This window comes from Polyodon spathula, chromosome 17, assembly GCF_017654505.1.
Source record: "Polyodon spathula isolate WHYD16114869_AA chromosome 17, ASM1765450v1, whole genome shotgun sequence".
NCBI classification, from domain to species: Eukaryota; Metazoa; Chordata; class Actinopteri; order Acipenseriformes; family Polyodontidae; genus Polyodon; species Polyodon spathula.
The window spans coordinates 35,542,216-35,562,452 of record NC_054550.1 but is presented as its reverse complement, the minus strand read 5'-3'; the positions used below and the strand labels follow the sequence as shown (position 1 = coordinate 35,562,452).

Below are 20,237 nucleotides of genomic sequence, written 5' to 3'. Positions count from 1 at the left end.
TTCTGTCCAGGAATGCAGCGCAGCTCTGCAGGGCAGGGTTTGCACAAGAGGGGCACAAAAGGGGCAAGACCTTGGGCTGGGAGGTGTAGGAGGGTGGGGGGTGTTTTTAATAAAGGTCAGTCATTACACTCAAAACACAAACAGGATTTTGTTTTTCTTTTATTCTTATGTTCTACAACAAATGCAGCAATTGTGCAGATGCCCAACGATTTCCTACAGGTCGGGTCTGATCCAATTCAGCTCCACTATGTGGTTCTAGGCTGGTGACAATCCGATTCTAAACGCTCCTCCCCAGGATATCGGTGGGTACCCCTAAAGAGGCAGGCCGTGAAAAAGCAAAAGGGCTCGTGGAGCGCTTATCTATTTTAAACTAGAAACCGTTCTGACCTCAGTACTTCTGTAGAACAGTTTAGAACCCAACTCATGAGCATCTATGTTTGTATTTTTAAACTCCAGCAACCTAAAGGAGTCTGCAGAAATCTGTACCTGTTCAGGCAATAAACCTCCCAAAAAAACAACAACTATGTACAGAACAGTATTAAGCAAAAGAGACAAGGTTCACCCAACACACTCGAGAGTTACCAGACTGTTTGACTGCCATTCAGGGTTCTCTCGACTTGAAGAAGGGGAAGTTCTGCCACGTCAGAAGCACACAGACTGACAAGCTCAGCATCGTTTGCTAATTTGTGCTGCAGCTGATAATGCTGGAGATCATGTTGTACAGGAAGTGGTTTTATCAATTGATCTGTACCTGTGTAGATCAGAAGCATTGAACACTTACACTAAACAGTCTTCATTTAATAAATATAATAAATAGGAAGCACAGTCTATCCTCGACTGCAGTTTGTCTTGTGATCAGGCACTAAAGACGTGTGAAAAGGGAGGAGCTGCATGGGACAGGACAAGGGGCAAAGCAAGTCTGGGACTGCTTTTAACTTCTAAAGAGTAGCAACCAAAGAAAATGAAAGGCTACTAAACACAGAGAAATGGTTTCTTGACATAGAAAAAATACTGTTGAAATGATTTCAAAAGGAGTGGAGCCAACAACAGAAAGAGCAGTAAAGAAAGTCAGCTAAGCAGCACAAATCCACGATGGCTCACAGAGGTATTATTACTTTATCTGCAAAAAGTCACAAACTCAGGAAGTAACAACTGAGAGCAGAAGCAACTGAAAGCAAAGCAAGTCCCCTCCCCAGCACGAGAACTCAAACACAGCAGCTGAAAAAGCAGCTTCAACACTGACAGGGAGGGAGGTGAAGATGGGGTCAATACTGCCAGCAGGCACAGGAACTTTCAATTAGTCTATGAAGTCAGTGGGTTACAAAATATATTCTAGATATAAAAATACAAGGTAATATATATGTATTCAAATTCCCATTAGTGCCACTGTTTTGTTAATCAAATTGAGCAGGATTTGTTAAGGTATTTATGCCAAGATGCGGTAAGCATGATTGTGTGCAGTTAAAATAACTCTCAAGAGAGGAATTTAAAATAGACAAAGGGGTCTCTAGGGTGTTTGTTACTAGTTGTAACATTAACGGATATTATTTTTCTTTTTACCAAAAATAGTGATGCACTCTGGATTTGGTGATAACCTTAAACACCTGAAAACGTGTGCATTAAAAACAGAACAGCAGGCAGCAGTTGTAAACGTCACTTAATTTACTTAAGATTTACATTCGACAGGTAAAGCAATTAATGTTACATTTCAATACATTTACACAGTGACCCAATGTTAGCACCAGACTGACGAGAGAAAGCGTAATCACACAGGTTATTAATAGCAGCTGCACTACGCAGCCCAAGACTAATCTTTTAGAATGTAGAGCGTCTGCAGGAGACTCTCTCGTACATTCCTGGAGCACTAGCTGTGTCTGTTGACTCTTCACAAATCACTGCAAGACCTACAAATGATACAAGCAGTCATTCAAGGAATTTACTAGGTTGAGCCCCCTTCCTTTAAATGAAATGTATTTGTGACAGTACCCGGCAGAATGACATCGTCACCTGTTTGCAAGCTGCTTGCTTTTTATTTTCTCTCTAAAAGAAAACTCCAGCAGCAGTTTTTAAAGTGTCAGTAGATTCTGCATTCGATCATTTTGTTAAAGAAAGAAACATAAGAAACATGACTCTGGAATGAACATGCAGTACACAAGACATATTAGTGTTCTTAAAAAACTTGCCTTTTTAACTCAATCTCATCACCCCTCAGACGGTATGTTCAGGTCAGTAATGTGATTTATGGAGCTTTTTAATGCTTAACAGTGTGCAAACCCAGCCAGCAACAGCTGCTGAACACACTGTACAAAACGAAGACCCTAACCACCACTTATATGCAATGGAACTGCCCTTCAGCAACCCTAGTGGTGACACACATCCACCAGCACAGTACAGGTTAATGTATACTGCAAACACTATGCTTCTACAGGACTGCCCTGCACTGCACAGAGGGGAGACAAACTGCAATGGCTTTAATTAGCAATACCCCAATTTAAACACCACTGGAAAACCTACAGCACCCTGGAGCTAGCACAGCGGTACCTAATTCAATATTCTACACACCGTCACCCCTTGAGGCACACAAGCAACAGAGCGCTTGCTGTTCAAACGATTTCTTCTTAAAATACACCAGAGAGACTCAAGTATCTTCAGGAGGAAACAGACCATGTGGACGGGCAGATCCACCCTGTCAGGACATTTTTAAATCCTGTTTCATTGCAAAAATAAACAGAATTAGCATCATTTATTTGGGGGACACATATCCCTTGTACCTTAAAGGGTTAATAAATTACATGAATCTGTACCCTTGAGCAACTGCAGTTTTTTTTTTTTTTTTTTTTTTTTAAATCATAAAAATAATACGACCACTGGAGTTAAAACACATTTATGTTTTTTAAAGCAGTATAAATGCAGCTCAGTACCCCACCCCTCCCCCGAGAGGCGTCCGATACAAAACCGCACGCAGCTGTCACAGCCAGGCCTGTGCTCGGCTTGCAGGGCTGTTTGAAAGTGGAGGCCTTGCTGTGCTTGCTTCATGTGTTACCAAAACCTGTTCTTTACAGCCAGCTACCTCATGAGAAGGGAAAAAAAAATAACAAAATACTTTTTTTTTTTTTTTTTTTATAAAGACGATATACTTTTTGATTTGTGAGGCACTTGACCCCAGTTAATTCCAATGCGTTTGTTTCCCATGGTGGTGGAGCTCTCGGGTCTAACTACAGGCTGCACCAAGAGCAAGAGCAGGAATTGCACTGCGGAAGCACACTGATAGCATGCAATGAGAACAAGGGGAGCCTGGCAGATAGGAAACCGTGCTTTTGTTGTAGCCTTTCTTCTACAGCTACAATCTATCTAAAGAGAGACAGACAATCCATGCAGAGATTGTGATAGTTTGTTAAGTTGTATCTATCTAAAGAGAGGTGGGCAATCCCTTCAGAGATTGTTTTTTTGTTATGTTATCAGTTGCATGGAAGAGGAGCTGCTGTTTAACTGTATACCAGCACCAGCTCTGCAGTGTGGAATGTTCCCTTTCCCAAAGCCTGCCATGAAAACCAAGCACCAGCTTAGCAGCCCAACATTGAAAACCAGGCACCTGGATTCTGTGCTTTCAAATGAGAAAGAAAACATTTAGAAAGGGCTATTTTAATAAGATGTGTTACAGTTTACAGAATTTTTTTTTTATTAAAAGTTTCAGCATAGCAATAGAACAAAAAAAAAAAACACATGAATTTTTAATTTAATTACACAAGCCCTGAAAAGAGTTTAGAAAGTAAAGACAGCAGCCAATCTGCATTAAAAAAAAAAAAAGAAATCCCAGATCCTCCTGTAAATGACACACCCCCTGTACAATGAATACAATGGATAACACTTGGGTCTTTTTTTTTAGCAAATGAACAGCAGATAATCCCCCCTCTCTGGTCTGCTGCTGCTACGCCTCACCCCACACAGCAATAGATTTCTGAATGCACTGAACCACGCCGTTCCTTCAGTGGATGAGTCACTTCACTCCACTGTTAACAGGCGCAGCTGTGTTAGAATCGAGAAGATAAGGAACTGCAGCTCTACTGCTCACACGAAGCCCACGAGTCCTGTGCTCAGGGCACTGGCTAACCACACACACTCCAGCAGCAGCGTTTCCGGGAGCCTTCTTTATCAAACCGGGTTTAAAATCATTTTGAAATGCTTCGCGTTTAATTCCAATCGTGACTCTTGGCTTGTCATCAGCAGTGTGTACCAAACGCAACAGCTCTTCCACATCATTCAAAATGTATTATCTTTGTACTTTGCACATTAATACTTGCTGTAATAAGACCTAACAGAATTGTCTTGGATCGTTTTTTTTTTTATTAAAACGACAGTGGCTCATTAAACAAAATGAAAAGGCCTCAAAAGGGTCATAGAAAAATGAATCAGAGAGAGAGACCGCACTGTTTCCAACAATATTGTTTAAAGTTTACTAACTGAATTCGGCCTGAACAACATTTTTTTCTCTGGTTGTATGGATATAACACAAGCAAATCTACAACAGGTTTTTTTTTTTTTTTTTTTTTTTTTTTTTTTTTAAAGAAACATGTCTGAAACTAGAAATAATCATAACAATAATAATAAAGCATGATCAGAATGCCCCTCCCCGAATCCCCAAGAAATAAAACCAAAAATAAATCACTTCATTATGCAATAAAAGGGAAAAAGAGGGGAAAATAGCAGTCATCTCTTTAGTCAAAATAGTCTTTTATGGAGTATTACTGGAATAACAGGAACGAATAGAAAGAAGGCCCTGGCATTCAGAGCAAAGCAAAACTAAAGCCAGCCGCATCACCAATCCGCTGGCTTTACATTTATCATTAGTCAAACAAGAGGGGGGTAATCATTATAATAATCCAAAAGAAAAAATATATATAAATCAGACTTCTCTATCACATATTCTTCTGAGAAGTCGTATTATTTTGTTAATTGCTTCTTTTGTTTTTTTTTTTTTTTTTTTTTTTTTTTTTTTGCTTGTTCTAAAAGTCCTCACCCGGCCATTAAGATTTGTAATTGGAAGTCAGCCAGGTGAGTCCTTCGTACAGCCCGTCCCCTGTGGTCGCGCAGGACGGCTGCACGTACCAGTTTCTGTCACGGATGCGGGTCAAGCCCAGTTTCTCCTGGATTTCGTGCGGTTTCATCGCGTCGGGCAGGTCCTGCTTATTGGCAAAAATCAAAATGATGGCGTCCCTCATCTCTCGGTCGTTGATAATGCGGTGCAGCTCTTGCCTGGCCTCGTCTATCCGGTCTCTGTCGGCACAGTCCACCACGAAGATTAACCCCTGGGTGCCCGTGTAATAGTGCCTCCACAGCGGCCGGATCTTATCCTGCCCCCCGACATCCCACACGTTGAATTTGACGTTCTTGTAAGTGACGGTCTCCACGTTAAAGCCCACGGTGGGGATGGTTGTGACGGACTGGCCCAGTTTCAGCTTGTATAAGATGGTGGTCTTGCCCGCTGCGTCAAGTCCAAGCATCAATATCCGCATTTCCTTGTTTCCGAAAATCTTTGACAGCATTTTCCCCATCTTGTAAACAGTGCATAAATATCCAAATACTTCAGGAAACGGGGCGGGTGCTTGCGGCTCTTTTTATAAGCAGTTTGAATAATGAAGACGTGTAAAGTCTTGCGTTCAATTGAATGTAATTGTAACAGTCCACTCGCCTTGCTCCAAACTCAGCAAGTAAAACATTGACCGATATCCGGTAAATAAATGATGAAACAAAATCTCTAACTGAGTAACGAAGTTGTGAGCCGAAGCGTTCTCGGCCACAGTAACACACACACACGGACAAACCCGACACACAACCCCGCCAGGAGGTTCCTCTTCTACCGGTCACTTCTTAGTTGAAATCATAAAAAAAAAAAAAAATAAAATAGTTTTAATAAAACAATCCGGGCCGCCAACACACAAACAAAAGTTGTTCTCGGATTAAAGCAAGCCGCCTCCAGGCTGATTTCAAACAGACTTCAACCCCGCGACCCGAGCCGCTGAACGGGACGCGATCCTGCTGTCTGACCCGCTTCCTAACAGAAACAAGCCCGTCCGGGCGAGATCTTCAAACCGGGCACAGGGTGCTCCAGCAGCAACCACGCGAAACCGTGCGATTCAAATTCGCTCGCTCTTCTCTCTTTCAAACGGGATGGTTGCTCTTTTTCGCTCAACTAGGCCCCTGTTGCCAGGAGGAAGGGTCCCTTCCGAATCTCGTTAAGTGAAGAAGCGCCTCTGATTGAGTTTGCAGGAAACACCCCGGCTTCCGAGCAGGCCCCGCTGAAAGCCTGCGCTGGCTCGCCGCTTCCCTGCGGTGCTTCTCCGCGCACAGAGCTCTCCTCGCCGTCTCTTTTTTCCCCTGATCTGGCTGGGCAGCGCCGTTGCGTGCGTGCCTGGTTTTTTAGTTTTGTTTTTTGCAGCTGTCACCCACACTTGTTTCTCGGAGGCGGAATGGCTCCTCTCTCGGCCACGCCAAAGGTCATTGATTCACCGAGACTCGGCTTCCTCGCTTCTTCTCTCTGGAAACGGTTCGAAAGGGAGGGGGAGGAGGTCAGTGAGGGGAAAGGAGACACGGGAACTTCTTCACACACAACCGCCTGGATTCGGTACAGTTTAAACACACAGAAGCGGGCTTGCTACGTCCCCCCCCCGGCCGCGTTTCCCTTGCGGTCCGGCGTTTTGTTTTTGTTACTGTACCTGCACAGCGGCGCCCGTTCCCCGGATTGATCCGCCCGTTCGCGCCTCTCTTTCTCTCTCTCTCTCCCTCTCTCTCTGCAACGATCAGCCGGAAAAGGTGCGGACGGGGATTAGCAGACACTTCCTTCTTTCTCACACACTTCGCTTCCCACCACGGGACTCACAGCGTAGAGGAAGTTTGAGAAACTGGCGCCATTTGGGCTCCACCCAGGCGCCGGCTCTGCTTTCTAAAGCGCGGAGAGGCTTGAGCCACGATGGCGGACACGACGCACAGTTTCATCGCAGCCCTGTCGGCCGGAGCGGGTGGGGTGGAAAGGGAGGAGCCGGGGACCCGGGCAGGACACGTCACCGGCCGCGGAGAGGTGGTTCGTTATGACGTGGCCGCCGTGAAGCGTTTCAAAAAATGCAGGTGACTGACAGCGCGACCCGCCACTCAGAAAGAGGGACCGTGTCACAAGAGCACGACTCGGACCCGCCTGTCCGCTTTATTAGCAGCTGCCTACATAAATAGTTATTGCATGTGACAGCGCTGTAGGAAGTGCAGCGTGATTCTCTCCCTCTCTCTTTCTCTCTCTCTCTCTCTCGTAATTAAATATTCTACAGGCATGGAAATGAGACTCCCATTACATAGCAGTTTGATCCACTCCAGGTTTTACTACGAGCTTGATTAGCCGCAGTGTAGAGTTAACAAGCTCAGGAGTATTCTGTTATTGTTTATAATATATGGATTCCACGATTTTCAAGGTTAATATCAAAGGCAGTTTTCTGCGATTTTAATAATAATAATAATAATAATAATAATAATAACAACATGTTGTCTTTGTAGTTTGTCTAAGTGTTGTGAGATATGTAAATAATATATATATATTACGGTGCGTAAGAAACAGCGCCATCTACTGTCTGAATATCTGCAATTGCATGCTTCTATTAGACTGGGACTGATTTAGTTCAAGCTATACGTAAAGCAGAGGTTTCACTTAAAACAACAATCAATGATATACAGAGCAGCAGATCTAAAAACCAGTGTTTAAATTCCTCAGCAGAGCTTCACTAGCCCATCCCAGACCACGGGTCATCCAGGTTCATCCAGGAGTGTAAGGTGACTGATCCTAGCCTGACAGTAAACGGCTTTTTAATGGACTGATTGTATTAAATCGGCTTCATCAGATCTCAATGATAATGTATACAGAAGAGAAGTAGCGATTTCACATTGGAGAGTGGAGGGGGTGTGTAACTCTGACCTGGCACTATTCACAATGGTAAGGCATGTGTACTGTTTTGATAAAAACATCCACACATTAAACCGGCAGAATAAGAAGACAGAAAAAGTCAGAAGAGCAGCTGTGTTAAACTGGTGCATTTCTTGGAGTCTGATCTCCATGTCTTTTCCAGTAGCCAGGAACTCAGTGCCTAGTTTCACACCAAGAGAGACTTGGGGTTTGATTCAGCAAAGCTGCCTCAAACTAGGTCTCCCCCCCGTCTCCTGGAACCTGGCTTTGTGTTCCCTCTGCTTAGCATTGAGGTTCTATACTGTACTGGAAACAAGTTTAGTAAAATGTTAGCCAGTCGTTTCCTGGAGGAGAAGTCCTTCTCAAAGTCTTTGTGTTCTGTTGTGTTGTTTCAGTGCTTCCACCTCAAGCGCTGCACGTCGTGCAGTATCCCTCCCTGTCCAGGCGGGGGTGGTAATGTTCGGCCAAGCGACCAGCGGCATGTTTCTCGGAGCGTTGCTTTTGGCTTGTATCCGTTCTCTTCTCTTTGGGTCACTGCCCAGAGCTACGAAGGTTTGAGGTCTGCTGTGCTGGGTAACAGAAATCAGGTTCCTCCCGTCCCACGATATCCTGGAATCAGTCCCTGGCAGCTTCTCCAGGGGGCGGCTCCTTCTTCCCTGGTGTGACCCCTGGGGGGTGGCTGGCTGAGCGTGAGGGCTGTGTGCCTGGGTGCTAGCCTGGGGCAGGAGGAGGAGAAGGGGGTTCCATTTCCTGAGGGGCTCCTGGCTCTGGAGCATCCTCACATGATGTCCTCAAAGGACAGTAGGGCCCAGTTTGTCTGGTAAGGACCAGGATGACATTGGAATTCCTCCGTCCCCTCAATAATCCCCTTGCCAGGTATGGCCCCCGTGCTGCCTGGCATTTCTCCAGAGCCCTGCCTACTGGCCGAGTCCTCAACAGCTGCCGAGGGATCACCTGTGACACCTCCTCCATCCGGCCTCGCCTGCTTCGCTGGCCCTGCTCTGTCTTGCCTGGCTTGGTCTCCAAGGCCTGCTCCTGCTGCTCGGCCTTGCTTGTTCATGGTGCAGGGTGCTGTGTTGGAACCGTGCCCCAGGCTGGGATAGCTGGTGTGGGCTGGGATATCGAGGCCGCTCAGCCTCCCCAGGGCTTGCCTGTACTGCCACTGCTGCAGGAGGATCTGCTTCAGGTTGTATCGGCACTCTAGCTCCAGGATCCTCAGCAGGCTGCTGTGCTCCTTGGCCTGATATTTCTGCAGGATGTCTGACGTGCTCAGCGTGGGTTTCGGCATCATGAAGAAAACCTGGAGAGGGGCGAGGGGGGCTAGCTAACCAGAAAAAATCAAGAGAGTTTTCAGTTTTAGCACAGGGGTGGCCAAATGTAGCCCTTCCAGTCCTGGTATTTGTTCCAGCCCTGTTCTAAATTGTTTCATTAAACCAATTCAACCTGCATCCAGACCCTGAGGTAGTTCATGATCTCATTATCTGAAGTGGAATGGCCCCCTGCGGGACCCTGATTGAACACCCCTGTTTTAGCACAACCTGCCTGTCAGGTGGCGTGGATCACAGCATGAATTCTCCGAACACTCAGTTTAGTGACCCCACAGTTGCAGACACATCAGGTGTGCAGGGCGTTCGCAGAATAAAATGTCTGAAACTCGACTTTGAAGTAGAGGCGTGCAAAGTGTTTCTTTTCAAGGCATTTTTACTCTCATTCGCAGGACACATTCACAGCAGTGTCTTTTTGCTTTGTTTATTGTTTCCAGGACTTCTTATTTTCACTCTGGTGAAGAACATCTATCCTGTTATAGGTTCTAGAATTAGAATTCAATCTACAGTTTCCAATCAAGCACAATTAAAGCGAAGGTAGCTGGAGATATGTAGTAAGCATTTCATAAATGCATTGACCAGACTGCACCCAGCTACCTCCAGACTCTCATCTCTCCCTACACCCCCACCCGGCCTCTCCGCTCCATCTGCATTAGAAGACTAGCTGTACCTCCTCTACGCTCCCCTGCCTCCAGAGCTCGCTCCCTCTCCACCCTCGCCCCGCAGTGGAGGAACGACCTTCCTACGGACGTCAGGACTGCCCAGTCCCTGATCACCTTCCAGCGCCTCCTCAAGACACACCTCTTCAGACAACACCTGGAAAACTCAACTCCTCCCCTCTGGACAATACAGCACTCTGCCTTTAATGCACTTTAACCTGCACTTATAGGCTCCCTGTTTTACTGTATTGAATCCTGCACTGAACCCAGTCTGTAGTGTCTTCTCTTTCACATGCACATTCATATCTAACCCTGATGTAACTATCAACACTATTATCTGTTCTTGAACTGCCCCGATATCAAGTCATACTGTGTTTTGTGTTTGCTTTTATTAGCACTGAAGTCATTGTATTTTGTATCTTGCTCTTAATTGTTCTGTAATTACGTAAATAACAACCCTTAAATCAACCAGACACTGTATGCATGCGAGCTGAGATCTTTTACAGTCCTATCAATAATTAAACACACTTGAAACATAAAACTCCTATTTGAAGTTGAGACTTGCACTGATGCACAGTTTAAGCATCAGGTCCTGAACTGCAAAAGTCCCGTTCCTGAACTTTACGAATGAAACGCCTTTGAAAAGCAAAGTGTGACCCTCGGAGCATCCTTCTATTCATAGAGCAGGGCTGCAGTGCTGTCTCCCAGTCAGGGTGCTGTCACACACACACACACACACTGTGATTTGCTGGTTTAGTGTTCACAACACGGAGGGCTTCACTTGTCACTGTATGAATGGATATCTGTCCTTTTCACAGTAATGGACAGGCGATACCATTTCAGGCTACATGAAGAGTTCACAGCCAGGTCACATTACCTGCATAAAGGGTTGACCTAAATCTTAGGTATGCAAACAAACTGGACAACAAACAAGGCCTGTGTCCAGTTTGATTGAAAGCACGTTTCACAATTGATTCATTTCTGTACGAATGAACTTGGATTGGATTTTATGTGTGATTCAATTATAAGGTTATTTTTTTACCCTCCCTTGTTTGCATCAGATTTTTAAATGTGAGCATCATATCCTCAAACAACAACATTATGCGAGGCTATAAACATGATGGCATATATTGTATTGTTGGGAGATGACGCTCACGTTGAAAATGAGGGTTACCACATGACTCCATGAACACTTGGACAGGTTAGAGCAGTTCAGGCGTTCCAACTCACACCCCAGGGCGTTCTGGGAAGTGTAGTCCTGCCGTGAAAGGTACCTGAGACAGGTCAAACGCGTCATCAAGGGGTGTCATCAAATGAGCCTGCCAATTGCGTGCCTGTCCACGTGACTTACGTGCACTTGTGCGTGCCAGACGCCGGGGCTGTGGCCGCGACAATAACAAACAACGTCACGGCGACGGAGAAGGCAGCGAGATGAAGACACGTAAAATAAAATGGAGAGGAATTTTTTCTTTGTAAAATACACCCAGAATCTGAAGAACCTCGTGATTAACGCGGAGGGGGAAGACGGCTCGGCGCAGACCGAGAGGTGAGCAGGACACGAACCCGGGTTTGCAGGGTTTTTGCAGGGTCTTTGCTGGGGCAGCCTCGGGTTTGCAGGGTTTGTTTTGCTCGGAAAGGAGGTGTGTCTCCTCGCCTTGTCATTCCGAAAGTGATGGGACCAGCGCTCAGTAAACAAACGCGCCCTTTTTATTTTATAAAATATCAAAGAACAGTCGTGACAAGAATATTATTACAAGCAAGCTACAGGAACGCCCTTAGCTTAGGTTGCATTAATATCACTGTATACGGCGTTTCTTTACAGTGCCATGCCTGCGTTGTTGACAGCGTATCACATCAGCGCCTCTTTCTGCTGTTTGAATTGCATTACAGGTATATTTGCAGTGTTTGTGTGGTCCAAGGTGATCGTTGTAAGAGTGTAGCATTTGTTCAATGCCTTCAATAACAGTCGATGTTAGCTGCGTGCGTGAAATATGCAACTCGTGTCTGTACGTGACACGCTGAACTTAAAGCTTATTGAGTTTTCCAAATATATATAAAAAAATCCTTTTACATGAAGGAGTAAGACTTGCTAGAATTGTTATTTAAAAACATAGTGTAACGCGTATGTATCTATGTATACACGTGCATCACATTTTGATAATTATTTTGTGTTTTTCAACGGTAAAGACAATAAAATGGAAATTACACGAGGTGGACTGGCTGCTTAAATGCAGAGGCTGACAGTTCATAGGCCAGTGTAGGCTATTGAAAGGAATTTGACTTGACAAAGGTCCTAGAGATGGGGAAAGAAGTGGGCGTGTCAGTTGAATGAAATGACATCACAATACAGTGCTTTTTCAGAGCACTGACACACCGGACTGTAGGCGATGGTTCTGCGGTCCAGTGTGACACCTGTAATGCCAGATTTATAATAGCAATCGTGACAGTGGTAGGTTGCTAACAGCCTATCCAGCCACACAGACACACACACACAGGAGCACTGCTGTTTCTATTGTGCAGTGCAAGGCTTTCATCTTTCTGTCATGTGTTATTATTTGTGCTTTTTTGCTTGCCAGACCGAAGACCTTGTTTGAAGAGATCCGTGCCTTGGTCAGGAACTGTGATGAGCAAGACCGGTCCTTCTGGAGGCCTGTCCTTCCCTGGGGCGGCGTTTACACCATCAAGGCAGGGCGCAAAGCCATCTCCTGCACCCCGCTGTACGTGAAGATCAACCTGAACAACACCTGCACCATTGACGGCTTCCTGATGCTGCTCTACGTGATCCTGAGGGAGAACGAGACCTTCCCGCGGGAGGTGTCTGTTTACCTGGGCAAGGAATTCATCGAGCACTTCCTGTTCCTAATGGACTCCTACAACTACACCACGGTCAAGCTGCTGTGGATCTGGGACAAGATGGACAAGCGTCAGTACAGGTCGCGGATTCACAGGGCAGCATTGGAGATCGACCTGTTCGGGAATGAGCACGAGAACTTCACCAAGAACCTGGAGAACCTGATGGCCACCCTGCAGGAGAGCTTCTGCAGCAGCTGGGACTGCCCCGCGCGCCTCCAGGAGAGCCTGCAGTGGACCATCAGCATCAAGTATAGCACATCGTTATTGATCGCGCGCGCGAGAGGGAAAAGGCTACTGTGGTTTTGAAAGGAAGCTTTTAAAAAGGCTCACAGTTGCAAGGAGCAAAATCGATTCTTGAATCCTTTTAGTTTTATTTGTGTTGGCATAAATAATAATATTAATAATAATAATGATGCAAAAAAAATTGGTAATCCTAGAAAAATAACATATTACTGGCTTATAAGCATTTTTCACAGTTTATGATGCCTTTTAATTGCTACCATGTTTGCAATTAGGCCCCTGCTGAACCTGCTGTGAACTGATTGCTCTTCTTGTCACAGCGTGAATAATTCACAGCGGAGTCTGTGGGTTACTTTTAGGAGTTAACAGAGCTATAGGAGAGCATTGTGTTTACAATACACTGGTTTACAAGCTGCCTGAGCACCCTAAAAGAGAATTCAGACTATTAAACCTAACCCTTTAACGGCATGGTCCAGATTGAGGCATTCCACATTTCCAAATATTCTGTCTACTCAGACGGAAGTAGACTAAACATACCTTTTGCATTGTGCCAGATTCAGAAGGAAGCAAGCCCGGGGAACACCTCCCACGATGGAAAAATAAAGCTAACATTGTGTAATTAAGAACTACATTTCTAAAACTGTGCTCCCTGTTCAGTAAAGCAGTGTGTAATCTAATAAAGTAAACTGTCGGAGAAACAGCCAAGCAGATTCACTGACTGGATTCAGTGGCTGCTGCAGTAGCACAGAGTTACTTTTAACCGTCTAGTGACCGGCTAACGGTACGTGGTGGTAAACGGAACAGAAGCGTCCGCCTGTGTAAATGTGACACACCTGGTTTGATCCGCGCACCACAAGCTGTTTCACACCCCTGTCGTCTGCATGTGCTGTTAATGGTGCTTTCTGTGCACACAAACTGCTCGTCCTTGAAGCAAACACCCCGCGACCCTCACAGATTGCTCATTGCACTCAAATAAAGCACAGCTGTTGAGTGTTGAGTTCTGTGACTCTTGAAGGAAAGACAGACTGCTCCTTCTCATTTCCCTGGAATTTCACACGTTCGATTGCACGGGGTTAACACCGCTCCAGATAAATATAAAATTCAACTTTCATTCGTTCTTCGCTTTTGATACCTGGAAGGGGTGATAACCAAGCCCTTGGCGTTTTCTTTTCTTATCATTCTCACAGGACCCTGGCTGTTTTCCATAGTTTAAAAAAACCTTAGCCACAACCGTTGGCTCATTTCACTGCTTAGCGCTAATTATCTGCGTCAGTGAAACTAAGCTCATTACCAGTGTTATCAGAAACAGGACCCCAGCTACCGTAATTCTTGCACTGGCATTCTGTGCTGAAACGTGTTGGTGTGGTCAGATGACGTTACCTGAGAACCTGAAACACCATGGCAGAACTTTTCAGAAACATGCAGCAACATGGAAACCCTTTCCAGCAGGTGTGCAGAAGACATTAAACCGTCCGGAAACAGCTGAAACCTTCAAGCAGTTGAATTCCCCTGTGACAGGGGGACAGGGGAAGCATATGTACTTCTGTATGTCACACTGCTAGCTGTGTCTTGAGAACTAGACCTACTGTTCCAGTAAGGGTACACCAGAATATTACACAGTGCTCTACAATATATTTGCTCCCTGATTTCATTTAGAAACAGCACCCAAAACATTATTTTTGAACTAACGTAAAATGTTCTGTTTTAGTAGTAAAGACAGGACTAGCTCAGACTGCTACATGGCAGGGCAGTAATTCTGCACAGAAGGGCAATGGTGAGACAACGGTGTAAGGCTTCTCAGCGGTAACATTTTTGTGTTTTCTTATATCAGTGGTGATTCCTACCTGGTTGCCCGTTGCAGAAGTACAGAACCAGCGGGGTCTGTGTGCTACTGTGTTGGGAACTCTGTAGTGTTCATTCTGATTTGAGGTGTCGCGTCTGCAGGTTGTACTGTGGTTCGTTTTTTTTCATTAGGACTGTATTACACTGGAATTGAAAATGTCTCTTGTTAGGGTAAAGCTTTATAAGGTACAGTAGGGCTCTTAACACAGAAAGCACGACTGTGTGATAGTGACTCTGTAAATTCTCTTGTTTTCAGCCCTCCGCACGGAATGCCCCACGGTGACCTGATTCAGTCTGCAGTGGATGAATTCTTCTGCCCGAAAATAGTGCTTTGCAAGGAAATGGGGTAGGGTGATCAAATCAAATCAGCCCTCAGATTTGACTCCGTTGTTTCGCTCTTTGCAAACTAGCCGATATTATTTGTTGTGGTTTCACACAGTAAAGGTAGCTAATTGAAATGGAACCTCTTTGGGCTCTGAGTTACTGTATAAGCTGGACGTTTCTTTAAGAAGATGCAGACTACATGCAGACTGGCTGCTTCGTGCCCGTCCACTTTCTGAAAGTGACTGCCGCAACTAAAATGAGCATGTTTGGATGTGCTTGTCTGTGTGTCTCTAGCCAGCTTGAGTTACACAGATCCTCCCCCGGGACTCAATCATGTGTGCTTTCCTGTGCCAGCGCTAGGATTGCTGTGCCCTGGTGCAAGACTGCGAAGTGGACACAGATAAACAGTCTGTCAGCTGTGATCTGCAAATTTGAGTTTTGATTGACAATCCACCAGTACTACATTGCTATGGTTTCTTTTTCTAATCACAGTAGATTAGACTAGATTATATTTTTTACGTCTAATCATTAAGCAATCATTGAGTCGGTGCTGGACCCCCCTGATTCTGGGCCTGGGTGCAGTGGCACCCTTAAATGGAGGAAATGACCCAGTACTGTGCAGTATCTGCTGTATGCTGTGAACGCTGGACAGTTTACATTGGCTGGTCTTTCTGCACCTATGTCAAAGATACCCTGCAAAGGAAACCAATGCACAAGTGATGTCCTGAAATAAACAAACAATCTATTGTACAGAAGTACTTTCTCTAGCTTGATGTGATCTTTACTCCCGAGAGATTTCTTTAAGTTTAGTTTTACTGTATTATGAAACGAATTCTACTGGTTGTGTTCAAGCTACAGTCAGGTGAAAGATGAGTTGAATATTCATGTTTATCCCTTTCATGCTTCACGCGTGAGGTCCTCATGCATTCGCTGTCCTCTCACCCTGCAGGTGTGATGGACAGCGGGAACTCTCTCAGAGGATGTTCTGCCACGGCCCGCCCCCGTTCGTCATTTTGAACATGCAGCTGTGGAAGTCCGAGGAGCTGGCCTACATCCCTTATTACCTGGCTTTATCAGACCACAGGTGAGTGCGCGGCCACAGCTTGGGAATGCACAACACACACAGCAAGAGGTGAGCCGCTAATCCAGGGGTGTCTCTTCACGGTCTCTGAGAGCATCTGCAATCCGGGAACAACAGGTAAAATGACAGGGGTCTGGCCAGAGGTTTCATTGGTTAAATTGAAAGAGTTTAGAACAGATTGGAACAAAGACCAGGAGTGGAAGAGCCAACTGTGGCCTCCTCTGAGCTCATGCATCCCCGGCTTGCTGGTGAACAGCAAGAGCGTAGTTTGAGCGGGTTGATTTCAGAGGAACGACACATCTGCTGTTTAAAAAAAAAAAACATTCTCAAAAAACAGTGGTGATCTTGTGAGAATGTTACGCTAATATGTGCATGTTTTTGGTTACGTGGGGCTAGCTTCTCAAAGACATTTAATCCAAATTGTCATTCACATGATTTTTTCCAGACAGTAGAAATGCAGCCAATAAAGTTAATAGCAAATCACAACCCAGACATTGAATCGAGGGGCTTGTGATTAGTCTAAAATTGTTAATCATTTGTTTTATAAATGCAAATTTACTTATTTCGAATTTCTTTCTATCAGACCAAAACTGTGCTGCTTCTTATTGATTTAGTTGGCTTGTGCCTTCATCCAAGACGATTTGAAGTAAACAGCATTGAGCATTCAGGCCCTGGTTGTTCCAGACAGTCGTATCGGCAATGCTTTACTGTACATAATAGAGGAAATCCCCATTGTGGTTGTTTTATGATCTTGTTTGTTGTCCCGTATTCTCAGTGGTCACTGAAGGCATGTTTTCCCTTCGGGGCTGTCCCTGAGCTAGCCGGAGTGGGATTTCTGCAGTAATGAAGGCGTTTCTTTCAGAGCTGCTTGTGCTTGGATTGCTGCAGGTATTTACTGGAGGGCGCCACACTGTTTAACAGAGAGGAGCACCATTACTCCGCGGCGTTCCAGATCGACGGCTGCTGGATGCACTACGACGGGCTTCGAAGCAACAACCTGGTCCTGCTGAATAAACCCCCCGAGCTGCTGCTCCTTTCCTCGCTGGTCTACATCCGAGCGACGGAGAAGTGACTCTGACCTGGAGGAGGGGGAGGACGACGATGGAGCTGCAGGAAAAAGGGGAACAGCTTTGCAAAAACTGAAAGAAAAAGACAGTCTCCCGGTCTTCAAAATCATAAAACGGCTGTCTTTCACATGCTTGGAATCCAAGAATTTATGTACGGACTATAATAGTTCTTAATACAGGTGATAACGGTGCTTTATGCTTTAACTTTCTGCGTTCAGGATGATTTGGGAAGGAGATCCCTCTTGATATAAAACAGAAACTCACTCTTGTATTATCCACTAGTCTGGAAACACGCAGGTGTTAAGATCAGGGTGGTTTTGGACACTCATTACAAACTTTAAAGCTTTACAGAAAATCGTGTCCTTAACATCATCGTGTGGTCTGTTTTGAATAAAGCACTTTTAATTTTGAAATACAGAACGGAGCTTGGCTGAATAGTACATCTTTAAATTACTGTTCCATGACACAACCCATAGCAATTTCAGCCATTCCTTTGTGATCCTTAATTCAATATCAGTTGTCTCTTACTAAAGTCCTTAATTGTTATACTCTTCATGTTCTTGGCAATAAACCAGCATACTTAATGTTTTTTGTTTTTTCTGGAGCTTTGTTTAGCCAGCACAGAGCCAGTCTGGAGGTAGCAGGCGTGACGTCAGCCATTCAGACGAGTTGCTCAGATAAACCCGTCTGCCTCACTCTAGTCCTTTTGGATCGGCTGGCATCCTTCTCCAGTGCGGTCCTTTACACGGCAGAAGCAGTTATAAGAAGCTGTGGTCACGGCTCCTGTTTGTGCACTAACCCCATTGTGCTGGCAGTTTCAATAGCACAGTCTCGTAACAATGGGTTATACAGAGGGGGTGCTGACCTGCTCTGAGCCGTCTCCTGAAGAAAACAGCGTGTGCTCTGAGCTGTGTTCACACAAACCTCAACGTGCGCACTAAAACCAGCTTGGATTTTTAAATGAAATTTACAACCCTATACCAGACCACGTCTAGGCAAGTTAGTAATCTGTTAAATATAGCTGGATAGGAACAAATCAAATAAAAAGTAAACGATTGTAGGCATCGTGGGATCTTGTTTTTCATTGGTATTTGCTAATGTATCCATGCGCTGCTGGGAGGGGAGGGAGTTCAGGATAAACGCCACTGAGCTCTTTTCTTGGTTCCGTTATGTTTGTCTCTCATCTCTCCCATGCAGACTTCACACTAACAGAGGCCGTGTGACAGGCCTGGCGATTTATATTTCAGCAGTGAAAAATAGGAGAAAGTAAAAAATAACAAAAAAAAAAAAAAAAACCCTGTTTGACACTTGAAAGTAAACTATGCAGTTATTTATATATATTTATTTTGTAAAGTATTTTTGTACACAAATACTGTCTAATAAAATACTTGTTTGAGTTACATGTGATTGTATGCAATAATTTGTGGCTTTATGGTGTAATGTTTAAAAACAACTGCATTCACTTCCTCACAGAGAAAACGCTGTGCAGCCCTCAGATCTATTTTACACTCACAGGAACGGTGATAATGCTCGAATATATGCCTGCCAACTGCTGCTTGTTAGTGACTCGACCATCCAAAGCCATGCAATAAAACAATCCAGCGTCAAACTGGCACAAGGAGAGGAGGTGTCCTTAACGAAACTCCATGAGCCTGGCACAACGGAGACAAAGTTTTTGTTGTGGGCTGAGGAAGTTAATCCAGGGCTTTCCTGCTCTCGTTTTGGATGTGGGCTTTCAGTATCTACTGTACAGTAAAAGCAGCCTGTGTTTTCTGCTTAGTTCCAGCCAGAGAGGGGTGTTCTTTTAAAGAAGTTAGATTACATAGCAAGCTAGATTTGGAAGCATGTTTAAGACCCAGCCCAGACACAGCAGTTGTCTCTAGCAGGTATGTAGTCGGTACGGAGGTTGCAGTAAAATACCATTCTATCTATATTTTCATTTGAAGGGGTTTCTGCCTGAGCAGTCTTTGTATTTATGTGTTATGACTTCATTGTTTTTGCTGCATTTATTACTATTAAGTTTGAAATAGATAAGCAATGGGATTTAAATCTAATCTCAAGAACATGTTATCTTTCAATTTTTTAACGATCTGTCGGATTTTAATACACCACCCTTAAATTAAAATAAATCAGATAAACTTTTTTCTCCCATATAAAGCAATTACAAATATTCATTGTTCAATTTCAATGTTCCATACATGAAAGGGTTAAAAGAGTGAATTGGGATTCCTACACACATTTCCTGGGAAGGTTCTGTGTAATGTTTTTTTTTTCACTGAGCTACAGCACCAGTGTAACTACAGCACACACACTGCTCATGGCACCAGGAGAGAGCCACCACTAACAGTGTGTAGCAGCTGTGTGCTTCATAAAAACAACACAGACATAGTTGCTTGCTCATTGGAAAGGAATACCTAGTGTGCACATCAATGGTACACACGAGTATTAATCAGCCTGAAGATATCCTGGGATCCTCACCCTGGTGCTTGTACACTGGGCTAGATCCCATTGTGTATGTAAAAGAAATATGAAATAAATCGACCAACACTTGCATAAGACACTGGCAGCTCCCTCAGCTGTTCAACAGCGTGCAGCGTGAAGGTAACGACGGCTGGGGGCACAGCCAGTCGTACTCTGAATTTGCAAACCTGCCCAGTTCAACTGAGCTTAGGCACGCAACTTGAAGCCACCCTTCTAAAACTTGACCGCAGTATTTCTGCACGGTACTTTGAGTTTTCCCATGCTTTTTCCATTGTTATACCAATCGTTTACCAGAGTTCACGCCGCTCTGCCATGTTTATTAACATGCTTTATGCGTACCTCGCTATTCTTTACAATGCAAGCTTATGCTTTACCATGCTTTCACTAACTGAAACTTATGAGGGCAACACAAGACCCATGATG

At 44.7% G+C, this 20,237-nt stretch overlaps 2 protein-coding genes across 2 annotated transcripts; one reads left to right on the top strand and one right to left on the bottom strand.

Annotated features, from left to right (window-relative positions):
* Positions 1-4,430: 4,430 nt before the first annotated feature.
* Positions 4,431-6,824, bottom strand: LOC121329804 (ADP-ribosylation factor 6). The gene is made up of 2 exons (XM_041275645.1): positions 6,714-6,824; positions 4,431-6,535 (listed from the first exon to the last, which is right to left on the bottom strand). Exon 2 carries the CDS (start codon positions 5,550-5,552, stop codon positions 5,025-5,027), a length of 528 nt encoding a protein of 175 aa, XP_041131579.1. The 5' UTR covers positions 5,553-6,535; positions 6,714-6,824; the 3' UTR covers positions 4,431-5,024.
* A 4,492-nt stretch (positions 6,825-11,316) lies between these two features.
* LOC121330390 (uncharacterized protein C14orf28 homolog) lies at positions 11,317-18,675 on the top strand. Its single transcript, XM_041276872.1, has 5 exons — positions 11,317-11,472; positions 12,503-13,027; positions 15,118-15,207; positions 16,135-16,269; positions 17,155-18,675. The coding sequence occupies exons 1-5, from the start codon at positions 11,378-11,380 to the stop codon at positions 17,336-17,338; spliced, it is 1,029 nt and encodes a 342-aa protein (XP_041132806.1). The 5' UTR covers positions 11,317-11,377; the 3' UTR covers positions 17,339-18,675.
* The last annotated feature ends 1,562 nt before the right edge of the window (positions 18,676-20,237 follow it).